Source organism: Macaca nemestrina, chromosome 18 (assembly GCF_043159975.1).
Source record: "Macaca nemestrina isolate mMacNem1 chromosome 18, mMacNem.hap1, whole genome shotgun sequence".
NCBI classification, from domain to species: domain Eukaryota; kingdom Metazoa; phylum Chordata; class Mammalia; order Primates; family Cercopithecidae; genus Macaca; species Macaca nemestrina.
The window spans coordinates 80,597,646-80,620,257 of NC_092142.1; the positions used below are offsets into that span (position 1 = coordinate 80,597,646).

Here is a 22,612-nt window from a genome sequence, read left to right on the forward strand (position 1 = left end):
ATACTGCTGAGATCTTGGGAAGGGGTAGGAAAAGGCATTTGATAAATCGGGGGCTGCTTCCTTGCAGCAGGCCATGAGAGAGGGTCGCTGTTTTAATGCCTTCAGCCTCAGGTCCCGACGTTCAAAGGGGACCATGTCCCACCTTGAATCACTTCCCTGATGAGAAAGAAGGGCAGGGACTCCAGGGGCCAGAATGTGGAGATGGGAGGCTGCTCATTCCCAAGGGCTTGTTCTGGAGCTGACAACATGGTGAGGCAAAAAGAGGAGAAAACGGAAGCCAGAGGGTAGTGCCAGGCCTGCACTTTTTACATTTTTAGTAGAGACGGGGTTTCACCATGTTAGCCAGGATGGTCTCAATCTCCTGACCTCGTGATCTGCCCACCTTGGCCTCCCAAAGTGCTGGGATTACAGGCGTGAGCCACTGCGCCTGGCCTACAGTAGTTAAGTTATGCCCAGAGTGTGCAGGAGCCAGCTCACCCATTTCTTTTGGGAACACGTCCCTTCCAAGTTCTGTAATGATATCATGTCGGTAGCTTGAAGTAGCTGTGGTGGGAGTATTTACACAAAAGAAATTGGTAAGCACTGCAGATCAGGGCTTCTTCCTTTTTTTGAGACAGAGCTTCGCTCTTGTCGCCCAGGCTGGAGTGCAGTGGCACAATCTTGGCTCGCTGCAGCCTCCACCTCCTGGGTTCAAGCGATTCTCCTGCCTCAGCTTCCTGAGTAGCTGGGATTACAGGTGTGGGCCACCACACCTGGCTAATCTTTGTATTTTTGGTAGAGATGGGGTTTTACTTTGTTGGCTAGGCTGGTCTCGAACTCCTGACCTCAAGTGATCTGCCCGCCTCGGCTTCCCAAAGTGCTGGAATTACAGGCGTGAGCCACTGCCCCCGGCCAATCAGGGCTTCTTTCTTTGGAGAGTTGGTTGTTAGACATTTACCAGCGTACCTTGGGTTATATCTCAGGTTTTTTTTAAAAAAACAAAGAAACAAAAGGGTGCCCAGGACCCTCCCAGTGCCATTCTGATTTAATTAGGATGGCCCTGGCGTCTGTTTTTGGAAGGAGCCTCAGGGAGGTGATATTTACGTTGATACCTCCTGGCTGTTCTCCAGGTAAGAAGCAGGAAGAAGGTGACCCAGGGAGAGAACCACACGGGCAAAGGCCTGGCAGTGATGGGTGAAGGTGCCATTGGTCACAATGATTTTGTTTTTGTTTTTTGGATTTTTTTGGAAACAGTTTCACTCTGTCACCCAAGCTGGAGTGCAGTGGCGCAATCTCTGCTCACTGCAACCTCTGCATCCTGTGTTGAAGCAATTTTCATGCCTCAGCCACCCAAATAGCTGGGATTACAGGTGTGCACCACCACACCTGGCTAATTTTTATTTTATTTTATTTTATTTTATTTATTTATTTATTTGTATTTTTAGTAGAGATGGGATTTTGCCATGTTGGCCAGACTAGTGTCAAACTCCTGGCCTCAAGTAAAATTCCCCCCTCAGCCTCCAAAAGTGCTGGGATTACAGGGGTGAGCCACCGTGCCCATCTACAATGTTTTTGTATCTATGGGTCCTTGAACCACTACCTCAGAATCACCTGGACTGCTTTAAAATAGATTCCTGGCTGCAGTATTTCTGGGGTATGGCCCAGGAGTCTGCATTCTAAACAAACTGCACAAGTCATTCTGCTGCACGCTGAATGTGGAGGTCCCTGCGGGGGAGGAGCCAAAGGAAATCCAGTGTGACTGGAGCAGAGAGAAGGAAAGGGAAGCAAAAGATGGAGTTGGAGAGAGAAGCAGCGCTGGGCCATGAGTAGGCAGCTTCTCACACCTCCTAGTGCCTGGGACTCTCTAGGGCTTGGCATTAAAATGAAGATTCGGATTCAGCAGGTCTGGGGCAGGACCTGAGACTCTGCTTGTGTCACAAGCTCTCAGGCGAAGCTGTGGGCTGGGGATCACACTGTAAGTAGCGGGGCTGTCCTGGGTTTCAGTGGCAGAACTTTTATCCTGGGAGCGTTGGAGAGTCCATAGTGGGTTGTAAGTGGAGAAGGGACGTGATGGGATTTCAGTTCCATTCCCCTCTGGCTGCTGCTGTGAGGAGGATGGAGTAGGGAGCAGATGTGACCCTGGGGAACTGTTCGGTGGCTGTGGCAAGGAGATGCCAGGTTGGAGGCTGGCGAGGGTGAGACAGTGCCTGCTGCCTCCCGCCCACCCTGGCTCAGCCATGCTGAGCCCCGTCGGAGCCCACGTTAGCTTGGGTTCCAGCTGATGCCATAAGTTTCCTGGATGTCACCCAGAGAAGCACGATACTGCCAACACGTTTCTTGGGCTCAGGTCCATGACGCCCCCTCAGTCAGTCCCTTCAAGATAAAGCCCGTCATGTCCTCCAGGCCATCCACAGTGCTCTTTGTGGGCAAATGTACACAATGTACTCACACTGAAAAGAACAGACAGCTTGACCCAGGTTAGCGTGGCTCTCTCGAAAATCACCAATCTGAGCCAAACAGCCTTGAAAATCCACTTTTGAAACCCGGCAAAGGCAAACAAAGAGAAATGGAGTGTTGAGCACTTGGGGAGCAAATCAGATCTGAACCAAAGAATTTAGGTCTCTCCCCATCACAGACCACACACAAGTTTTTATCAACGATAGAATTCTCGGACTTCAGCCGGCGGATTATTTGTCCCAGCAAAGCTGAAAGTATATTTATTAAACACCCTTGGTGGGCTCAGCTCGGGCCTGGTTTCTGGCATGTGCTGGATCCACTCAGACCCTTCCTGTGCATGGGGCTCAAGTTCTGCACACAGCCCTTGGAAGGGCTACTCACAGGCTCCCTCCCACCCCTTCCCCCAGCCACAACAATTCCCCAAGCGGAATGCCCGCAGTGTGGCTCTGTCCTCAAGCCTGGGAGCCCCTTTAGAGGCACAGGATCCATGCCTGTGACACATCTGGGGAAGGACTAGATAAGCAGCTGTTCTCAATCATGCCATTGTGCTCGAAGTCTTGGATTAGTGGATCTCAACCTTGACCACACACATGAGGAACCTTAAAAATTGCTCATGTCCAGGTCCCACCCTGGAGATTCCTGTCTAACTGGGCTTTGGGATGTTTAGAAGTATACCCAGGGGATCCTGGTGTCCAGCCAGGGGTGGAAAGCTTTGGTTTAGGAGGAGTTCGAGGGTAGGAAGGGCAAGAGTAGCAGGAAGAAATCAAGGAAGACTTCCTGGAGGAGGGGACCTGCACAGATCTTAGGGGACCTTGGAAGCCAACTTAGTTAGAAGGATCCTGGGCTTTGGGGTCTGGGAGATCTGGTTTCAAATCCCATCTCCATCAACTCATGGGTTGTTTAATTAGGGGTAGATCATTTAACTTCTGAGACTGTCTTTCCTCGCCTGTGGCACAGAGACAGGAATCACTGTTCAGTGATGTCTGTGAGCATCTGTATGACTGCACTTAGCACTGTGCCAGCCATGGGCACCAGCAGAGGAACCCATTGATGGTACTACTGTCCCTTACAACAATGCACCTCCCAGGCAACTGGGCACCTTGGGAAGCACTCAGTCAGAGGAGGGACTTTAACCAGGTCAAGGCTCTGACAGGTCCTGCCGTTAAGAGGCCTAATGTCATCTTGTTTGCCCCAGCATTTCCCTAACAAATGTGAGATTAATAATGCCATAGAGCCCCTTTCTGAGTTAACACCTGTTAACACCTTGTGCAGGCTTCTGTTCCTCCGGGCAGTCAGAGATGCTGTGCCTGGAAGGTTACCCAGGAGGAGTGGGGGTTCTGCAGACAGGAGGGCTAGACTCCAGGGCCCAGACTGGAATTCTGGGGTTTGGGATCCCATTGAAGTGGGTTCCCAGGAGGAGGGCAGATACTGAGCTTGCTCACTTTGGGGGCAGGAGAGCAGAGTCCTGGAGGACATTGTGGCATGAGGTCAGGGATTGGAGGGTAGTTAAACCACAGGAAGCAACTAAAAGCAAAATAGTAGATCCCGTTGGCTTATCAAGAAAGTGGCCAGTGGTGTTTTGGTGGAGAATGCCAAGAGCCTTATGGCTGTCATGTAGAGATCAGCATCCACTCAGTCGGTCAGCAAATGTTTATTGAGCGCCTGTTATGTGCTGAAGTGACAGCATGGACTGTAGAGACAGGCAGCCTGGGTTGGGCTGCCATCCCCACCTCTTCCTGTCTAGACCTTGGGCAAGCCGCGCACCCAGGCTGAGCCTCAGTTTCCTCATTTCTAGCACGGGGATGATGATAGTATTACATTGTGGCCTCATCCTGGGATTCAGGAAGGCCTTTAGCCTGGTGGGTCGTGGTGCATCATGAACGGTGCCTGTACTCATGTGCCCTCTCCCGCCTCTTCCCCCAGCCGCGACAATTCCCCAAGCCTGAAGGAAATCCGGAATGGCTGCCAGCAGCCGTGCGACCGGAAGCCCACTTTACCTCTGCGCCTTCTGCACCCCAGCCCGGACCTGGTGTCTCAGGAAGCCACGCTGTCTGAGGCCCGGCTCAAGTCGGTGGTCGTGGCCTCCAGTGAGATCCACGTGGAGGTGGAACGCACCAGCACTGCCAAGCCGGCGCTGACGGCCAGCGCGGGCAACGACAGCGAGCCCAACCTCATCGACTGCCTCATGGTCAGCCCCGCCTGCAGCACCATGAGCATCGAGCTGGGCCCCCAGGCCGACCGCACGCTCGGCTGCTACGTGGAAATCCTCAAGCTGCTGTGAGTGCTCCCTGCGTGCGCGCCCCCAGGGCGGGCGGGAGGAGAATGGGCTTTGCTGCTGTGTGCGGCTGTGTTTGTTGGTTCAAACTACGCAGGTAGAGTGGTGTGTGTGTGAGTGCACACAAGCTGGTGTGTGCAAGAGTGTGCATAAGCACAAGTGTGGCTGTGAGTATAGGCATACAGGGTGCATATGTACAGGTGGGTGAGGGACACGTGGGTGTGTGCACAGGTGGCTGTGGTTGTGTATCTGTGAACATATGGTGTGTGTATACACACACGTGGGGTGCATGCGTGGCTTTGTACCTGTATGCTTGAGTGCCTGGGCACATGTGTAAGGTACATGCCCAAGCATACATGTGTACATATGTCTGCACGAGTTTGTGTGTGTGTGAGGATCTGGATACATCTGCCAGGGTGTGCAGGAGCACAAGGGTTCCCAAGTGTGTCTGTGAGTATGTGGACATCTCTGGTGTGTTGGGTGTGTGGGATCCTCTGAGCTTGTGAGTGTCTTTGTGTGCGTGAACGGCCATGGGTGGATGTGGGTGCGACGGCACATGTGGTCTGCTGAGTGTGGGTGTTTATAGGAGATGGGTGTGGGCATGCATGTGGATTTCTCTGTAGGGGTGTGTGTGTGTGTGTGTGTTAAATGCACAAGAGTGGGTATGTCTACTCACTTGTGCTAGTTTTGTGCACGAGTGGCTGTGGCTGCATGCATGTGGGTATAACCACTTGTGCTCTAGGGTTGGAGAGCATGTGTGTTTCTCTGTATATGTTTGGAGGTATGTGCATGAGCCCATGTGTGTTTGTATTGTGTGAGCCATGTATGCCGTGTGTCTTTGGGGTGTGAGCATCTGTGCATATGTGTGTGTCTGAGTGAGTGAGGGGTCATGGGCAGGAGTGTGTGAGTCTGTCTTGGGTATGTGGCTCTGCGTATTTGTGCCGTGTGCCTGGGTGTCTGTGTGCGCGCATTGGTGTTGCGTGTGCCTGTGTGTGGGTGTAGGAGACCCGTGGACCCGGGGCTGCCCTGGGTGGTGTGGCTTCTGAGCTGGCTCCTTCTGTGCCTGTCCCTCCCGCTCCCTGAACCTCAGTTGTGTGACTAAGGTAGAGGGGAGTACAGTTCTTAATCCGTGACCCCTAAGGGTCTCTCCAGCCTTGCCATCCACACGTTCCTCCTGACACATCTCAAACCCGTGAGCACCTGGTTCCAGGAGCCCCAGTTTGAGGGACCTCATTGACTGTTCCCTTCTGCCCCCCACAGAGCCATGTGGTTCCACAGACAAGCTCAGGTCTGCAGACACTCAGCAGACACCTCCCGCTCGCTCGCTCCACAAACTCCTTCCTTCGGAACAGGCTCTGCGCCACTCTCAGGAGCTTTGAATCCAGAGATGGGCGCCTTCAGATGCAGCTGCTTGTGGTTGCTGGACTTTTCGGAGGGGTTGGGGGTCCAGCTGTGTTGTCACATTTATCCAGTGCATGATGCCTGTCTAGAACCAGGGCTCCCGGGGCCCTCAGCCTGCAGGGAGACCACTTGGCAGCCCGGTGCCTGGGCTGTTGTCTGTGTGGGTGGGCGGGGTTTCCCTGAGGCCCTGTGTCGTCACGCGGCTGGGCAGCGTTTGTTCATTCTGTCGTGTGTGTGTTGCTCCTGGAGTCTGCTCAGGGTTTGGAGGGACAGAGGGCAGCTTCTGAGGGCCTGGTGAGCTGGAGAAATGGCTGGGAGGCACCTTGGGGTGCCCCCTGTGCTCTACTGGCAAGGCCTGTGGTGTCTGCGAAGGTGAACACATGGGCACACACAGTCATATGGCGTTTGCTGGTTTGAAGGAGATCGTGGAGGCAGCGTCCCCACATAGCCTCCTCTGCCCTGACTTTGGCCCCGGAGAGGAAAGGGTGGGGTGTGCCCAGGGGTTCAGGACCAGCCCTGCCTCATGGTCCCAGCAGCAGAGGTCGGGTGAGGGCATAACTGCATTCAGTGACCTCCACCCCCAGCCAAGTGGAATTCCAGATCCCACTAAGAGAGTGTCTCCAAGAACACATCACAGACCTGAGTGTCTTCAAGACAAAGAAAAGTGCCAGCTCTCCCAGCGGCAGCCAGGTTAGGGCATCTCCCCGGATTTTTGGAGGGGTCTCCTTGCTCTGATGGAGATAGAAGCCTCCAGGCCAGAGACTGGCCCTGCTGTCCACTCCAGCTCCCCAATTCCAGCTGGTTTTTACAAACACCATGAACCTCTGGGCCTTCTGCTGTTTTGGGCCTGACTCCTATTTCTCATTAAGCACTAAAGGTTTGAGTTTCATAACGCAGTTGGCACACATTATTTCCTTCTTCATAAACATGCTCATGAATGAGGACTCTGTTCTCCCCCATCTGCGTGCAGACCCCCTGCCTGCCCCACATCACCCAGCTGCCAGGGCACAGGTGGGGGTCGGGGCCATCGCCAAGGGCCCAGGACAGTCAGGGCAAGCCAGGAGGGGTTCTCGATGGGGCTAGGCAGAGGAGCAGCTCACGCCCAGCCCCAAAACCTCCACAAAATGGGATTATGCTTCCAGCAGCCTCTTCCACCTTGGGGGAGCGCAACACAATTTGGGCCTGATAACTGTGTTTTCCCAACAACTTCCCTCCCCACACCCAGCAGCTGCTTCAGTTGCTGGCTCATTGGAGGCCTCGAACTGGTTGGACCCAAACACCCCCTGCTGCTCAAAGGGCTCCAAAGTGAGATACATCAGGAAAGGCACAGACTCAGAGTCAGACCGTGCTAGGTTCCAGTCCCACCTGTGCCACATACTAGTTGTGACCTTGGAAGGTTGGTCATCTTTTCTAGCCTCTGGTCCCAGGCTGGGAGGTGGCACAAGTATGGCTGCATCTGGCATTGGGAAAGAGATGGGAGGGGTCAGCCCTGAGTGCCTGGCACAGAGCAGACACCTCTGCGAGGTGAACACCTGGCCCACGGGAGTAGCCACCATTTATGATGCAGCTGTGTTCCCGCCACTTGACCATACTATTGAGAGCGAGATGCGTCATTGATTCCCTAACAGTGCTTTGAGGGATAAAAGCCACATGGCATTCATCGCACACCTGGATTGCAGGAAACTTGCATCTCAGCGTTGAGGAAATGCAGCCGCAGGCCTGAGCTGCTGTGGAACTGTGGCCAGTGTTCTTGGCTCCTCTGGGCTTCAGGTTTCGTGTCTGTAAAATGCGTGTCTTCTCGGAGGACTGATCAGTTGCCGCGTGTTCCCATAGGAAGGTCCCTGCATCATTAGAATTTGACACTTTTGAAAAGTAACCTAAGTTGCAAAAATTTCCTGGAGATCCTTGAAAAGGAAAACTATTGCAAATGCAGGTCGAGGCTGATGTGGAAAAAAAATCACCGCGTGAGGTGCAGGCGGGGCGGGGTGATGAAAAGAATGCAGATTCGGGAGGCGAAGAAGAGCTTTGGGATTTGTAGTCATTTAGAGTCCAGCTCTTTTCCTGCTGGGCACCTGTGTGTGATTCACACCTTCATTTATCCACTTATTTATTCATTCTTTCATCCAGCTTTTGTTGCATACCTACGCCAGGCCAGACTTTACGCCAAATACCATACTGGTCCCTGTACTCAGTCCCTCTGAACCTAAGTATTGCCAAGTGCTAAGAGCAGTGACATCAAGGGCTCAGCGGGGCTGCTGTAGAGCTCAGATGGGCAGAGTGTGGAACTGCAGCACACTGGGGCCACAGGGGTAGGACGCGCTTCTGATCGGCCCTGATCGGCTCCCATCTACTGCTGGGGACTCTTCGCAAACGTTAGATTTTAAAAGAGCCCTTGATGGGCTGCAGCTCAGCTGGAAGAGGCCCCGCCCTTGGGGAACTTCAGGGAAATGCAGATGAATTTGGGGTTGTCCTAATGACCGGGAGACAGGGCCAGGGGACTTATCTGCAGTAGTTCCGCTCACTGCAATTTCTTCCTCCAAGGTTCAAGCCATTCTCCTGCCTCAGCCTCCCCAGTAGCTAGAATCACAGGTGCCTGCCACCAAGCCCAGCTAATTTTTGTATTTTTAGTAGAGACGGGGTTTTGCCATGTTGGCCAGGCTGGTCTCAAACTCCTGACCTCAAGTAATCTGCCCACTTCAGCCTCCCAAAGATTACAGGTGTGAGCCACTGTGCCCAGCCTGTTTTGTAATTTTTAAAAAGTCTGTGATTCTTCTAGGTAGTTCTTTCTTATATGTACTTACTTTTTCTTTTTCTTTTTCTTTTTTTTTGCGATGGAGTCTCGCTCTGTCGCCCAGGCTGCAGTGCAGTGGTGCGATCTCAGCTCACTGCAACCTCTGCCTCGCAGGTTCAAGCCATTCTCCTGCCTCAACCTCCCCAGTAGCTGGGATTAGAGGCGTCTACCACCTAGCCCGGCTAATTTTTGTGTTTTTTAGTAGAGACAGGATTTCGCCACATTGGCCAGGCTGGTCTTGAACTCTTGACCTCAAGTGATTTGCCCACCTCGGCCTCCCAAAGTGCTAGGATTACAGGCATGAGCCACCATGCCCATCTTGTTTGGAAACTTAAAACTGCTCATTCTTGGAGCACATGGTAACTCTGTAGAAACTCAAAGGTCCCTGGAGCATTTAAGGCTAGCAGATCTGCTGTGGGGGCTGGGAAGGTCCCGGATGGGATGACCGCACAGGTGGATAGAGAGGAAGTTTTCCTGAGGTATCCCAGCCTCAGGGGTAACAGCCGCTGTTTTTCAGTCTGGGATCAAATCCCCGGACCAGTTGGTTTGTCTTTAAAGGGAGCAGATATTTCTTTTTTTTTTTTTTTTTTTTTTTTTTTTTTGAGACGGAGTCTCGCTCTGTCGCCCAGGCTGGAGTGCAGTGGCGCGATCTCGGCTCAATGCAAGCTCCGCCTCCCGGGTTCCCGCCATTCTCCTGCCTCAGCCTCCCGAGTAGCTGGGACTACAGGCGCCCACAACCGCGCCCGGCTAATTTTTTGTATTTTTAGTAGAGACGGGGTTTCACCGTGGTCTCGATCTCCTGACCTTGTGATCCGCCCGCCTCGGCCTCCCAAAGTGCTGGGATTACAGGCGTGAGCCACCGTGCCCGGCCGGGAGCAGATATTTCTAGATGTCGCATAGTGGGAGCAAAGTGGTCTGAATGTGCTCCCGCATGAGCCTTGTCATGCCCCAGGCCTTCCCAAGCATCAGGCCACCCTGAGGCCACCACATTCTGCCCACACCTTGTGGGAGATTGTGTGAGTCAGGAAGAGCAGCGAGGCCGGCAGGAAGCGTCCTGTCCACAGGGCAGCACAGGGCTCTAGGTGAGGTGGCATCTTCTGAACTGGGTTAAAATCCCAACGGAGCTGCGTGAGGGGGGAGACCCGAGCTTTGCACTCACAAAGCCTTGTTTGGGCCCAACGTGTCCCCCATTAGCTCTGTGACCTTTGACAAGTATCTGAACCTCTCTGGGCCTCCGTTTCTCATCTGTGAAATGGGGGTTCTAAGGCCCCATTCATGGGAGGGTTAAATGTGCAGGTGCCTTATGCCTGAGGCATGTTGGGGTAGCAGGATGCGTCAGGCACCTGCCTGCCTGCCCACCCCCTCCCTCCCTGAACTGGGCAGGGCGCAGCCCTCTTTCCTCCTTCCTGGGTGGGCAGTCAGGTCCCTCACACCCTGCCTGCTGCCTGCCCTCCCATCCCAGGCCTGGCTTGGCCAAGTGGGAGACTGCCCCAGTGGCCAGAGGCATCCCATCCTAGGATAACAGGCCCACCCAGAGCCAGGGCAGTCCCAAGGCAGGGACTCTGCTAGCCACTGGGGCCTGTACCGAGGCCTGTCACAGAGAGGCCCATGCACAGGAGGGTTCCTCATTCCTTCCTCATGGGCCTGCCAGTGTGGGGACACCCAGCCTCACCTCCACGACAACCTGTGTCCAGCGCCTCCCATTCATCCACCAACCTGGTCAGACTGGGGTCGCAGACTTCCAAGCTGGTCTGGGCCAAGGCAAGGAAGTCCACTTGCCCTCTCCCTCCTTCCCCTGCACCCCTCTTGGACTTGTGGGAGCTGCCAGGAAGTGGAGCCCCAGGCTGGGAGACCCAGAGGAGGAGGCTTCTGTCCAGACCCCGCCTCAGACAGGCCAAAGCCTCCCACTGGGCTGAGCACCTGGGAGTGCAGACCACGCTCACGGTTCACAGAACAGGCTCAGGAGTGACAAGTGACCATGGGCCTGTTGCTGGGGCTCATAGCTCCCCATGGGGACCCTGACTCCTCTGATTGTGGGTGACTTCAAATCTCCTTAGAGTTCTGTATTTCGTGACATTTCTGCCTAGAATATGCTTTATTTTAAAAGTAAACAAATGGCCGGGCACGGTGGCTCACGCCTGTAATTCCAGCACTTTGGGAGGCCGAGGCGGGAGGATCATGAGGTCAGGAAATTGAGACCATCATGACTAACACAGTGAAACCCCGCCTGTACTAAAAATACAAAAAATTAGCTGGGCGTGGTGACGGGCGCCTGTAGTCCCAGCTACTCAGGAGGCTGAGGCAGGAGAATGGCATGAAACCAGGAGGCGGAGCTTGCATTGAGCCGAGATCACGCCACTGCACTCCAGCCTGGGCGACAGAGCGAGACTCTGTCTCAAAAAAAAAAAAAAAAAAAAGTTAAAAAAAAACCTAAGTGCTCCCCTCCCTTTCGTTTTTTAAGATACTCTGTCACCGAGGCTGGAGTACAGTGCCACAGTTACAGGTCACTGCAGCCTCGAACACCTGGGCTCAAGGAATTCTCCCACCTCAGACTCCCAAGTAGCTGGGACTACAGGTGCACACCACCTGCCTGGCTTACTTTTTTTTTTTTAACTTTTTCTTTCTTTTTAGAGATGGGATCTCTTTATGTTGCCCAAGCTAGTCTTGAACTCCTGGCCTCAAGCGATCCTCCCACCTCAGCCTCCTGAAGTGCTGGGATTATAGGCACAAGCCACCATGTGCCCACCAGTGCCCTTGTGATATGGGGAAATCGTCGTCCTCCTCAGGTGTGAGCCGGGCCACCCTCCTTGTGAGATGTTGTTATTGAGATGGTAGAACACAGACGCTACGGCCAGGCTCCCAGGTTCAGACCCCAGCTTTCACCAGCTGTGTGGCCTGGGGCCAGGGCAGTCCCTCACTGTGTTTCCGTTTTCCTGCCTATAAAATGGGGGTGCCAAAAGCACCCGCCCAGCCGAGTTGCTGGGATTGCTGCACGGGCTGACGCATGGGGAGCCCTTGGAGAGCACATGGCATGTGGCAGGCGCTGCACACGAGGTTTGCTGTCAACTGAATTTCCATTTTCTGGAAACCATGAGTCAGGGACAGGTGGGAGGAAAGGAGGAAAGTGATTCTTCTGGAGGGAACACAAGCTAGCTGCAACGACAGGTGACCCCTCGGAAGGGAGCGTGTGAATACGGGGACGTAAAGGGGTCTCCGCATCCTGACATGCGCCTGACAGGCCTCAGGCAGCTCTGAGACCCCCAGGCCGCATGGCACCTGGGCCTTCCGCCCTTGAGCATGGCAGTCCAGTGGACCTGCTCTCAGTCCTCGTCCTGCCTCCCGGGCGCAGAGTTCAGCTTCCTCACCAGCACCCTCTGCCCTCATGTACCACTCTGGGGATTAAGGGAGCAAGTTGGGTAAGCAGTGAGTGAGCGGCTGCTGGCATCACAGTCAGGACTTATCTCAGGCAACAGGCTTTCCTGGTCATTCTTTTCTCTGCGCCTGGCATCAGAGCTTTTCCTCAGAAGCTTCCAGGGTGTGATCGGGGTTTGAAGGCTGCCACGCACGCTATCGTGGGTTTATTTGGAGGAAGGTGGGGCAGGAAACGCCCTCGCTCAGGGGTTATCTAAACCACCCATTGTCGATGGGAGTGAACATTTGTCCTTGCTGGCTGGCTTTTTTTTTTTAACTTTTTCCTTCTTTTTAGAGATGTTTCTATGTAGGGCACAGTTATACACACGGCACACAAACTGATACACAGTGCATCTGTGGTGAGTTGTATGTGGGTAGGGGTCCCGGGACCACCCCTCTGCCCAGCCCAGGTCTGAGCACCCGCTGGCCTCTCCCGTGGGTGGTGCCCAGGTATCAGTGGGGCATCTCTCTGCAGCACCTCCCCAACATGGGCCACTGGACAAGGGTTCAGATCCCACCTCCTGCCCCAGTCCAAGCCAGGATCTTAATCGGCATCCCACTCGGTCTTGGCACCTAGTGGCACATGCTAGTCCCCCAGATGGACCTTCTGTTCGGAAGCCAATCACAGGCCCCAGGCTCCGCCATTGGCCCAGTCCCAGTGTGCACTGGGTCTTGGGTTCAGCAATTCCCTCCCAAGCACCAGCCATCCACCTGGCCCAGGGCCCCACATGGGGGATTCAGAGATGAGACCTGGCCCCCTCCCTGGGGTGGTCCGAGGCAAGATGGTCAGAGGCTTGGGAGCACCCAGGGACAGCTCTGTGATTCGGGTGGGGACTGCTCCAGCGGCCACCCCTCACTTTATGTGTCAGGGTTTTAAGCTCTGGGCCCTCAGAGGTGCCCAGGCCTGGCTTAGGCGAGAACTGACTACCTCTGGGTTTGTTTTCCAGCAGAGTCGCTACAGCTAGAGAGATCCGGAACCCAGGTGGGGGAACTGGTTATAAACACAGTGCAGGTGCTGGAGCGGAGAGGACGGATCGTGGTCTTAGAAGCACCTGAGGTCAGATCTCAGCCACTTGCTGGTGACTTGTGGGAAATCACAAACAGCTCTGAGCTTCATTTTTGTCGTCTGTAAAATAGGGGTTGTCATGACTGCAGTCTCTGGGGGCCGTGTGTGAGTGCTCTGCTGTGTGATACAAGCCCATCTGTACTCAGACTGAGACGCCGGAGAGTTCTGTGAACACTCCTAGCTTTTGGGGCAAGAGTTGGCCAAAAAACTCCCTGTTTATGAAGCTGTGCTGGTAGCTGGTTGGGAAGCAGCCTGTTGGGCCTCAGGAAACTCCCGAAGCTATTACTTCCCTGCTGTGGCCTGGCTGTGTCACAGCCCTGTGGTCACAGTCAGTGAATTTCCATATTGCTCCTTGTCCGTCATTTGGACTCACCACACAGGGTCCTCTGGGCAGATCCCATGAGCGAACACAGGAAGTGCCCTTGGTTCAAGCCCTGGTGTATAGGCAGCATGGTGCGAATTGCATCTACCTTATCAGCAGTGCTAATTCTGTTCTGTTGTGGGACAGTGGTCTTCCCAGGGTCGGACGAGAGTGACACCCTGGTGCCTGGCTTCACCACACACCGTGGTGTGGTAGAGCCTCAAATACCAGGTTCTGAGTCCAGCCTTACCCCTTCCTAGCTGTGTAGATGACTCGGAGTGGATAACTGACCTCTCCCGCTGGCTGTTCACACAGGAAGAAGGCTGTCTCGTGAAAGGATTAAGTGAAGTCAGGTGAACAGCGCGGTGCTTCCCGCACCTGCTCTAACTGAGGTTTAGCCCTCCTTCCTTACCCAAGCAGGCGCTGGCTTTTGCTAAGATCCCAGCTGTGGTCTTTCAGGGCTGGTGAGAGCCAAGGCTCTGCCATCACAGAAGCTTGCATTTGACTTCTCTTTCGCCACGGCCATGTGACCTTGAACCTCTGAGCCTCAAGTTCCTCATCTGTTAAGTGGGGTTAGTCACAGTGACTTTATTGTGCTCTTATAAAGAGTAAATGAACTAAGGTAAAGCCCTTAGCATAATGAAGTGTGTGTAGAAAGTCTCCATGACATCAGAGCTGCTGTTATTATTGTCATCGTTTTTACCATCATTAGCATCAACTCTTTTTTTTTTTTTTTTGATACTTTAAGTTCTAGGGTACATGTGCCATGTTGGTGTGCTGCACCCATTAACTCATCATTTACATTAGGTATATCTCCTAATGCTATCCCTCCCCCTCCTCCCACCCCATGACAGGTGCCGGTATGTGATGTTCCCCACCCTGTGTCCAAGTGTTCTCATTGTTCAATTCCCACCTATGAGAGAACATGCGGTGTTTGGTTTTCTGTCCTTGCAATAGTTTGCTCAGATCAATGGTTTCCAGCTTCATCCATGTCCCTACAAAGGACATGAACTCATCCTTTTTATGGCTGCATAGTATTCTTTGGTGTAGATGTGCCACATTTTCTTAATGCAGTCTATCATTGATGGAGATTTGGGTTGGTTCCAAGTCTTTGCTATTGTGAGTAGTGCTGCAATAAACATTCATGTGCATGTATCTTTATAGCAGCATTATTTATAATCCTTTGGGTATATATCCAGCAATGGGATGGCTGGGTCAAACGGTATTTCTAGTTCTAGATCCTTGAGGAATCGCTACACTGTCTTTCACAATGGTTGAACTAGTTTACAGTCCCACCAACGGTGTAATAGTGTTCCTATTTCTCCACATCTTCTCCAGCACCTGTTGTTTCCTGACTCTTTAATGATCACCATTCTAACTGGTGTGAGATGGTATCTCATTGTGGTTTTGATTTGCATTTCTCTGATGGCGAGTGATGATGAGCATTTTTTCATGTGTCCGTTGGCTGCATAAATGTCTTCTTTTGAGAAGTGTCTGTTCATACCCTTCGCCCACTTTTTGATGGGGTGGTTTGATTTTTTCTTGTAAATTTGTTGAAGTTCCTTGTAGATTCTGGATATTAGCACTTTGTCAGATGGGTAGATTGTAAAAATTTTCTCCCATTCTGTAGATGGCCTGTTCACTCTGATGGTAGTTTCTTTTGCTGTGCAGAAGCTCTTTAGTTTAATTAGATCCCATTTATCAATTTTGGCTTTTATTGCCATTGCTTTTGGTGTTTTAGTCATGAAGTCCTTGCCCATGCCTATGTCCTGAATAGTATTGCCTACATTTTCTTCTAGGGCTTTTATGGTTTTAGGTCTAACATTTAAGTTTTTAATCTATCTTGAATTAATTTTTGTATAAGGTGTAAGGAAGGGATCCAGTTTCAGCTTTCCACACATGGCTAGCCAGTTTTCCCAGCACCATTTATTAAATAGGGAATCCTTTCCCCATTTCTTGTTTTTGTCTGGTTTGTCAAAGATCAGATGGTTGTAAATGTGTGATATTATTTCAGAGGGCTCTGTTCTGTTCCATTGGTCTATATCTCTGTTTTGGTACCAGTACCATGCTGTTTTGGTTACTGTAGCCTTGTAGTACAGTTTGAAGTCAGGTGGCGTGATGCCTACAGCTTTGTTTTTTTGGCTTAGGATTATCTTGGCAATGTGGGCTCTTTTTTGATTCCATGTGAACTTTAAGGTAGTTTTTTCCAATTCTGTGAAGAAACTCATTGGTAACTTGATAGGGATGGCATTGAATCTATAAATTACCTTGGGCAGTATGGCCATTTTCACAATATTGATTCTTCCTATCCATGAGCATGGAATGTTCTTCTATTTGCTTGTGTCCTCTTTTATTTCGTTCAGCAGTGGTTTGTACTTCTTGAAGAGAAGTACACCTTCATACCCCTTATAAGTTGGATTCCTAGGTATTTAGCATCAACTCTTGGAAAAGAAGAAAAGCTGTTGTCTGAAAGCAAAAATAAAAGTATGCACCAAGGCCAGGTGTGGTGGCTCACACCTGTAATCCCAGCAGGTGTTATTTACTTTTTTGGGTTATTTACTTTTTTGAGACGGAGTCTCGCTCTGTTGCCCAGGCTAGAGTGTAGTGGGGTGATCTCAGCTCACTGCAACCTCCGCCTCTTAGGTTCAAGCAGTTCTCCTGCCTCAGCCTCCTGAGCAGCTGGGATTACAGACATGAGGCACCACACCCGGCTGATCCCAGCACTTTGGGAGGCTGAGGCGGGCGAATCACCTGAGGCCAGGAGTTCAAGACCAGCATGGCCAACATGGCAAAACCCCATCCCTACTAGAAATACAAAAAATTAGCTTGGCATAGTGGCGCATGCCTATAATCCCAGCTGCTCGGAAGGCTGAGGCACGAGAATCACTTGAACCCAGGAGGTGGAGGTTGTAGTGAGCTGAGATCATGCCATTGCACTCCAGCCTGGGCAACAGAGTAAGACTGTCTCAAATAATAATAATAATAATAAATTTTTAGACCGGGCGCAGTGGCTCACGCCTGTAATCCCAGCACTTTGGGAGGCCGAGACGGGCGGATCACGAGGTCAGGAGATCAAGACCAGCCTGGCTAACAGGGTGAAACCCCGTCTCTACCAAAAAAATACAAAAAACTAGCCGGGCGAGGTGGCAAGCGCCTGTAGTCCCAGCTACTCGGGAGGCTGAGGCAGGAGAATGGCGTAGACCCGGGAGGCGGAGCTTGCAGTGAGCTGAGATCTGGCCACTGCACTCCAGCCTGGGCGACAGAGCGAGACTCCATATCAAAAATAATAATAATAATAATAAATTTTTAAAAAGAAAAAAAAGGAATCCAATAAATCAGGAGGTTTGATCCAAATTACAAACACACAACATGGAGTGTTTATTTTTTATGAATCCGTGTATAGAATTTCCAGTCAATTCTGATCACTGAAAGGTGAGAATGGCCCCAGGGTCCCAGCCTAAGCCCCCTACGTTAGTTTGCTAGGACTGCTATAAAGTACCATCGACCTCGTGGCTTACACAACAAACGTGTTTCTCTCAGTTCGGGAAGGCACAACCCTGAAATCAAGGTGTGGGCAGGGCTGGTTTCTCTGCAGGCCTCTCTCCTGGCTTGCAGACAGCGGTCTCCTCACTGAGTCCTGGCTGGTCTCTGCTCTGCGTGTCCGTGTTTCCTCTTCTTCTAAGGACATCTATTTTCAGCCTCATTGTAACCTCATCACCTCTTTAAAGGCTGTATCTCCCAGTACAGTCGCATTCTGAAGTACTGGGGGACAGACCTTCAGTATATGAGTAGGGGGCAAAGTTCAGCCCAAAACACCCCCTAATGGTCCCAAAGAGGGAATGAACAATGATCATGTAGCCTTGGTTCAGGGGCCACTGTGAAGTCTGAGGAATAGACAGCTCACGCCCTCGGGTGCCATGAGGAAGTCTCTGCACAGGCCTGGTTGTGAGTCCTCGTGGCCACGCTGAGAACGTTGACTTGCTCATCCTGGAGGTGGGAGTAGGTGGAGGAGTCGGTGCCACTGACTTCCTGCCAGGCTCTCATCCCATCTTTTGGCCCACCTGGGACAGTGCCGTAAACCTCTCCTTGTCCCAACCAAAGCTGACTGTCACCCTCTCTCGTTCTAGGTCGGACTATGATGACTGGAGACCGTCTCTGGCCAGTTTGCTTCAACCCATTCCATTCCCCAAAGAGTAAGTCCCATGCGCATCCCCGGAGCCCTCCCACCCGTGAGGCAAACCTCAGTTGTCCACCAAGGCCTTAGTGGGGGACCAGTCATGTTATGGGGAAGCCGAGTCACAGTGGGAAGACCCTGGAGACGTCGGTCCTAGCTCAGCCATGTTGTCAGCTGTGGGACCCCTGAGGAGGCACACCTCCCCTCCTCAGAAAAATGGAGACCTCAGGAGAACAGGGACGTTGTAGGAGCTGTCTGACTGCATTGTCACAAGGATTCATGAGCTAAGAATGCAAACAGAGCCCTCCCCACGGCGCCTGGCAGGCCGCGCAGTTAGCATTTTTTATTATGCACCAGATGGGAACCGTAATACCTGCCGCTCCTCTTCCAAGGGCGATAGTAAGAATCAAAAGATAATGCACGTGGAGGTGCTCGCTATGCCGTACTGAGATGCTGGAAGCACTCTGACTACGCCCGTTACAATGCTCAGCTCAGGCTCCGCAGCAAACCTGGCCAGAGACAGACCCTCTGCCTCTCCCTTGCCGGCCCCTAGCACCGTATTGAAGTGATCACTGGAAACCAGAGAGAACGCTTTCTGGTGGATAATGGCCTGAAGAGAAGGCTTTGTCAGAATAACCAGGCCCTGAAATGCCTCCAGGTCTCTTTTGAGAGGTTGGAGGGAGCCAGCCTCGGGAGGCGGCTGGGGTTCTCCAAGGAGCTGATTACTGAGCGTGTTTATGAAACGCTGCCTCTGTAAGGGCACATTACACGCGGTAATTGCCCCATTTGCTGGCTTGGCCAGTCCCCGAGGGTCCCAGGACTTGAGACCAGAGAAATCCAACTCCTAAGAGGCACTCAGTCTCGGCAGAGTCATGACGTCTTTGGCCCCAGCCCCTGTCCCCATAGGCCTGGGCGCTCTTGGCTGTGGCAGCTGGCTTAGAAGAATGGTCCCTGATGACCACTGATGTGTGCAGTAATGAGTGCCATCTGCCTTAATTGTGGAACAATTAATGAACATACCTGGGTCCCTGGAGCCCACGTGCACCCACACGTGCTCAGGCAGCAGCTTAGCCCCTCTTGTTCACAGGTGTGGGCCTAGGGAAGTTTTGGGAATGGGGGGCCCAGTCTGTTCCCGCTGCTATGATCTGTCACCTCCTCAAAGAAGGCCTTTGTTTTGGAGCTTTGAGTGGGGACAAAATATTGGCATTTCACTCAAATTCCTCTTCATTCTTTGAATCAGACGTAAAGTCTAGACGTCCCCAGAGGTTAATCTTGGGAACATTGTGCTGTTTCCGACGCTTCTGCTAACTGCCGTGTTTTCCCCTGTTTTTATTACAGAGCTCTCGCACACGAGAAGTTCACCAAGTGAGTTTCTGGGCACCGCCCTCATTCCATTCTGGCACGCACGGCCTCCGTCCTGAGGTCTTCCCTCCGTGGCACGTGCATTCTGGGAGGCAGTGGTGGCTTCTCTTGGCATCCCTGATCCACCGGCTTGGATCCAGCAGCTTGCCCAGCTCCCTGGCCCATTCCTGCTTGACACCATCCCCTCCCCTTCCCACACCTCCCACTCAGTCCCAGACCCCGGCAGTAACTCTGGCCGCCTCGTCTGTTCCAGGGAACTGAAGTACGTGATTCAGAGGTTCGCCGAAGACCCCCGGCAAGAGGTGAGGCCTTTCTTTCTGTGTCTCAGGCCCACTGTCTCGGGACAGCAGGATGCACGAGGGCCCCTCAGAGGCCTTCCGAAGCTCTGGTGGGGCCTCCTTGTCAGCGACAGGCATTCGGAACAACTTTCAGAGACCCATTGCCTGTGCGGAAACACAGCCCCGCCTGGTGCAGAGCCCAGCCTGTGATGTCAGTGTTTTACTGTAAACGCCGGCTCACCAGGGGTGGTTTTCCACTGGCTGGTGGTTTCTCCCCACAGCCGAGGCCTTGATTTCGGGTTGGGCTGGCACGGCAGCTCCCAGCCAGCTCTGAGGCAGCATTTTGGTCCTGTCTGGTTCTGCTATTATGTGAATCATTGGGAAGAGCAAGGAATCGGAGCTGGGATCAGAGCTGGGTTTTTATTTCCTGGTCGTGGTGGCCAAGGGCTTCCCTGAAGGGCTGCTGTGTCCCTCACCAAAGCTGGCCTTCCGGGGAGAGGGCAGCCTTCTGCCTTCTGCCCCCAAGCCTGTGCATGTGGGCAGGGACCTAGATGGGCAAGGAAGCCAGCCCGTAGCCCTGGGCCTGCATCACCTGATAGTAGTAGCAGCAGCAGCAGCTGTCCTTTATGAGGTGCTGTACCCCGGGTCAGACACGTTCCTTTTCTCATCCTCAGAGCGTCCCTATGAGTGTCTTCTATAGTATTGCCAGTGTTACACGGCTTGTTCACGACTGAGGCAGGATTGGAGCCTGGTGCTGATAACCAGCTCACTGCGCTGTGTGCTGTGCCCTGAGATGCTCACAGCCTGCTTCTGTGTGCATGAGTTCTGGTGTGGTAGGGACCTGACTCCCAGTTGAGGACAGACCTAGACTCGTGCTCCCAGCAGAACGGGGGGAAGGACAGGCAGAGGACAGAGGGCGTTATTCTCCGTGGAGCCCTCCCCAGGAGGCTTCCTGGAGAAGGTGGTAGTGAACTGATTGGACTTAGCTAAATGGATCAAACTGGACCTTAGTCTGGAGGGTGGAAAATGGTGTTTGAGAGGAATCTGAGGACACATAGACCCCAAGGTCTTGTCGTGTCCAACCATGGTGGGTCTCTCTGACTCAGAACCCGCAGTTTATCAGGCTGTAATTCCAGAAGTTCTAGATAACTGTTCTCAAACTATATTACCTGAGTAGCTTGTTCAAAAGGCAGACCCCCCCGCCCACCCCTACATTCCTTCCTGGTTCCAGCTCATGGGGCCTGGGTGGAGCCAAGCATATGCATTTTGACGCATTTTGAACAAGCATCCCAAGTGGTTCTGAGGGACTGGTCTCCAGGCCACACTGAAAAACCTAGTTCTGGAGGGGTCTTGAAGAATCTAGTTCCAAAACACCCCAATTCTAAACACCCATTTCCCCAAGGGATCCTCAGGCGTGGAGGGAAAAAGGAGAAATGGTGGATATGGTGCTTTTAAATGTCAGGGACCAGTGAGTGTCTCCATTCTTCTTCTAAAACTTAAGTCATTCCTTGCCACCTGTGAAGACAGCGTCTCAGAATTCTCCTGGGAACTGAGCCTTTATTCAAACCCAGACTTTGACGTTTGGAGAACAAAAGTGGTACCAGCTGCTTCTCGGAGTAGAGAGGCAGGGCCAGCTGCTGGGAGGGTAATTTTCAAACTCGGGTAACGTGCATGAGGCCCCAAGTGACCTGCAGGTCTGGAAGGAGCCAGCTCCCCTGGCCAAAGTCCCACACCCAGGCCCTTGTTCTCCTGTTTGCCTCTTTTCTTTTCTCTGCTGATTCTGTCTCCCTTTTCCTCCTCACTCTTCTTTCTCCCTTCCCTCCTACCTTCACACCTTCCTAAATGAAGCCAAAGTTGTTTCCTTTAAAATTATTTGCTGTATTTGTTGAATAGCATCTTATACTCCTAAGTCCTTATTGCTTTGAAGTCAGTAAGTAAACCCTTGATATTCTTACAGCTCAGAGGGAAAAATAAAAGCCACTGCCTTTGTTTTCTGTGTGCTCATGTGTGGGTTGTGATCAGTTTAGTATCTGTGGGTAACTGATTCTTGGCAGCAAAATTGTCCTTTCCTAAAGGAAATAATGAGGAACTTCTCTCAGCTTTCTTCCGAGGACGGGAGGAGGTGGGGAAAAGTCCTTTGTGTTTGGTGCGCACTCTCGCTCTCATGCTCTCTCTCTCCCTCACTCTCGCCGCTTTTCCCCCTCTCCCTCCTTCCCTCTCTCTCTGTGTAATCACAGCAGGGGCCAGAGTGGATGTGGAATTCCTCTCATACGCTCACACATGTGTGCTCACATGCACAAGCAGGCCCATCCACACAGACACACAGCTCTGGGAAGGAATGTGAGAGCTCTGCTTTTGGCACTGAAACCGCCCCCAGCCATGGACAGAGATCCTTCAGTGGAGAGGGACAAAGACTCAGGGAAGGAAGTGGGGATGAGACCTAACGAGAGAGGGTGGCAGAGTCCCCAAGAAGAGGGGAGAGAGAGAGAGCTTAGCAGGGCAGATACCTGGAGGGGAGGATGGTGCCCACACAAGTCCAGAAAGGGAAGAAGGCAGACACCCAAGAGGGAGAGTCGGTGCTGGGGGCAGCAGACCCGCAGACAGATAGCAGGGAGAGGTCTCTAGCGAGAGGGCAGAGAGCACGGGAGAGGAGTTAGAAACACAGAGAGAGGGGGACAGAGAACCAGACAGAGGACGGAGACCCAGGAGAGGGCCCCGTCCAGAGGAAGGCATAGCAGAAGGGAAAAGGCGCAGGAGAAGGGGAAAGGGGGCTGACTGGGGGCGGTTGCTCTGGACATCTCTGCCTGGTGCAGCCGCAGGCCCGCTTCATTCAGATCAGCCTGTCAAGCCAGGGCCTGCCCTCCCTCCTGTGCAACTGCCAGCCAGTAGCCAGAATCCCCCAGGGTGTGGGGCCACGGTGTTCCCCAAAAGACCTTTCATGGCATTTGGTGGAAGGCTGGGGGTTGCTGGAGGAAACAAGCGGGTTTCTTGACTGCGGGACTTGCCCGAGCCTTTCCCATTCGTGTGTGCAGATCGCGGTCGCCCTTGTCACCAGGG

At 52.7% G+C, this 22,612-nt stretch overlaps 1 protein-coding gene across 3 annotated transcripts in view; it reads left to right on the forward strand.

The window, feature by feature from the left end:
- Positions 1-22,612, forward strand: part of CMI (c-Maf inducing protein) — a 267,857-nt gene that overhangs the window by 229,692 nt on the left and 15,553 nt on the right. For all 3 annotated transcript variants that reach the window (XM_011757393.3, XM_011757395.2, XM_011757396.2), the window contains 4 exons: positions 4,360-4,713; positions 17,869-17,934; positions 19,254-19,280; positions 19,531-19,579. In XM_011757393.3, coding sequence (XP_011755695.1) covers positions 4,360-4,713; positions 17,869-17,934; positions 19,254-19,280; positions 19,531-19,579 — 496 coding nt within the window. The remainder of the gene's footprint in view (positions 1-4,359; positions 4,714-17,868; positions 17,935-19,253; positions 19,281-19,530; positions 19,580-22,612) is intronic.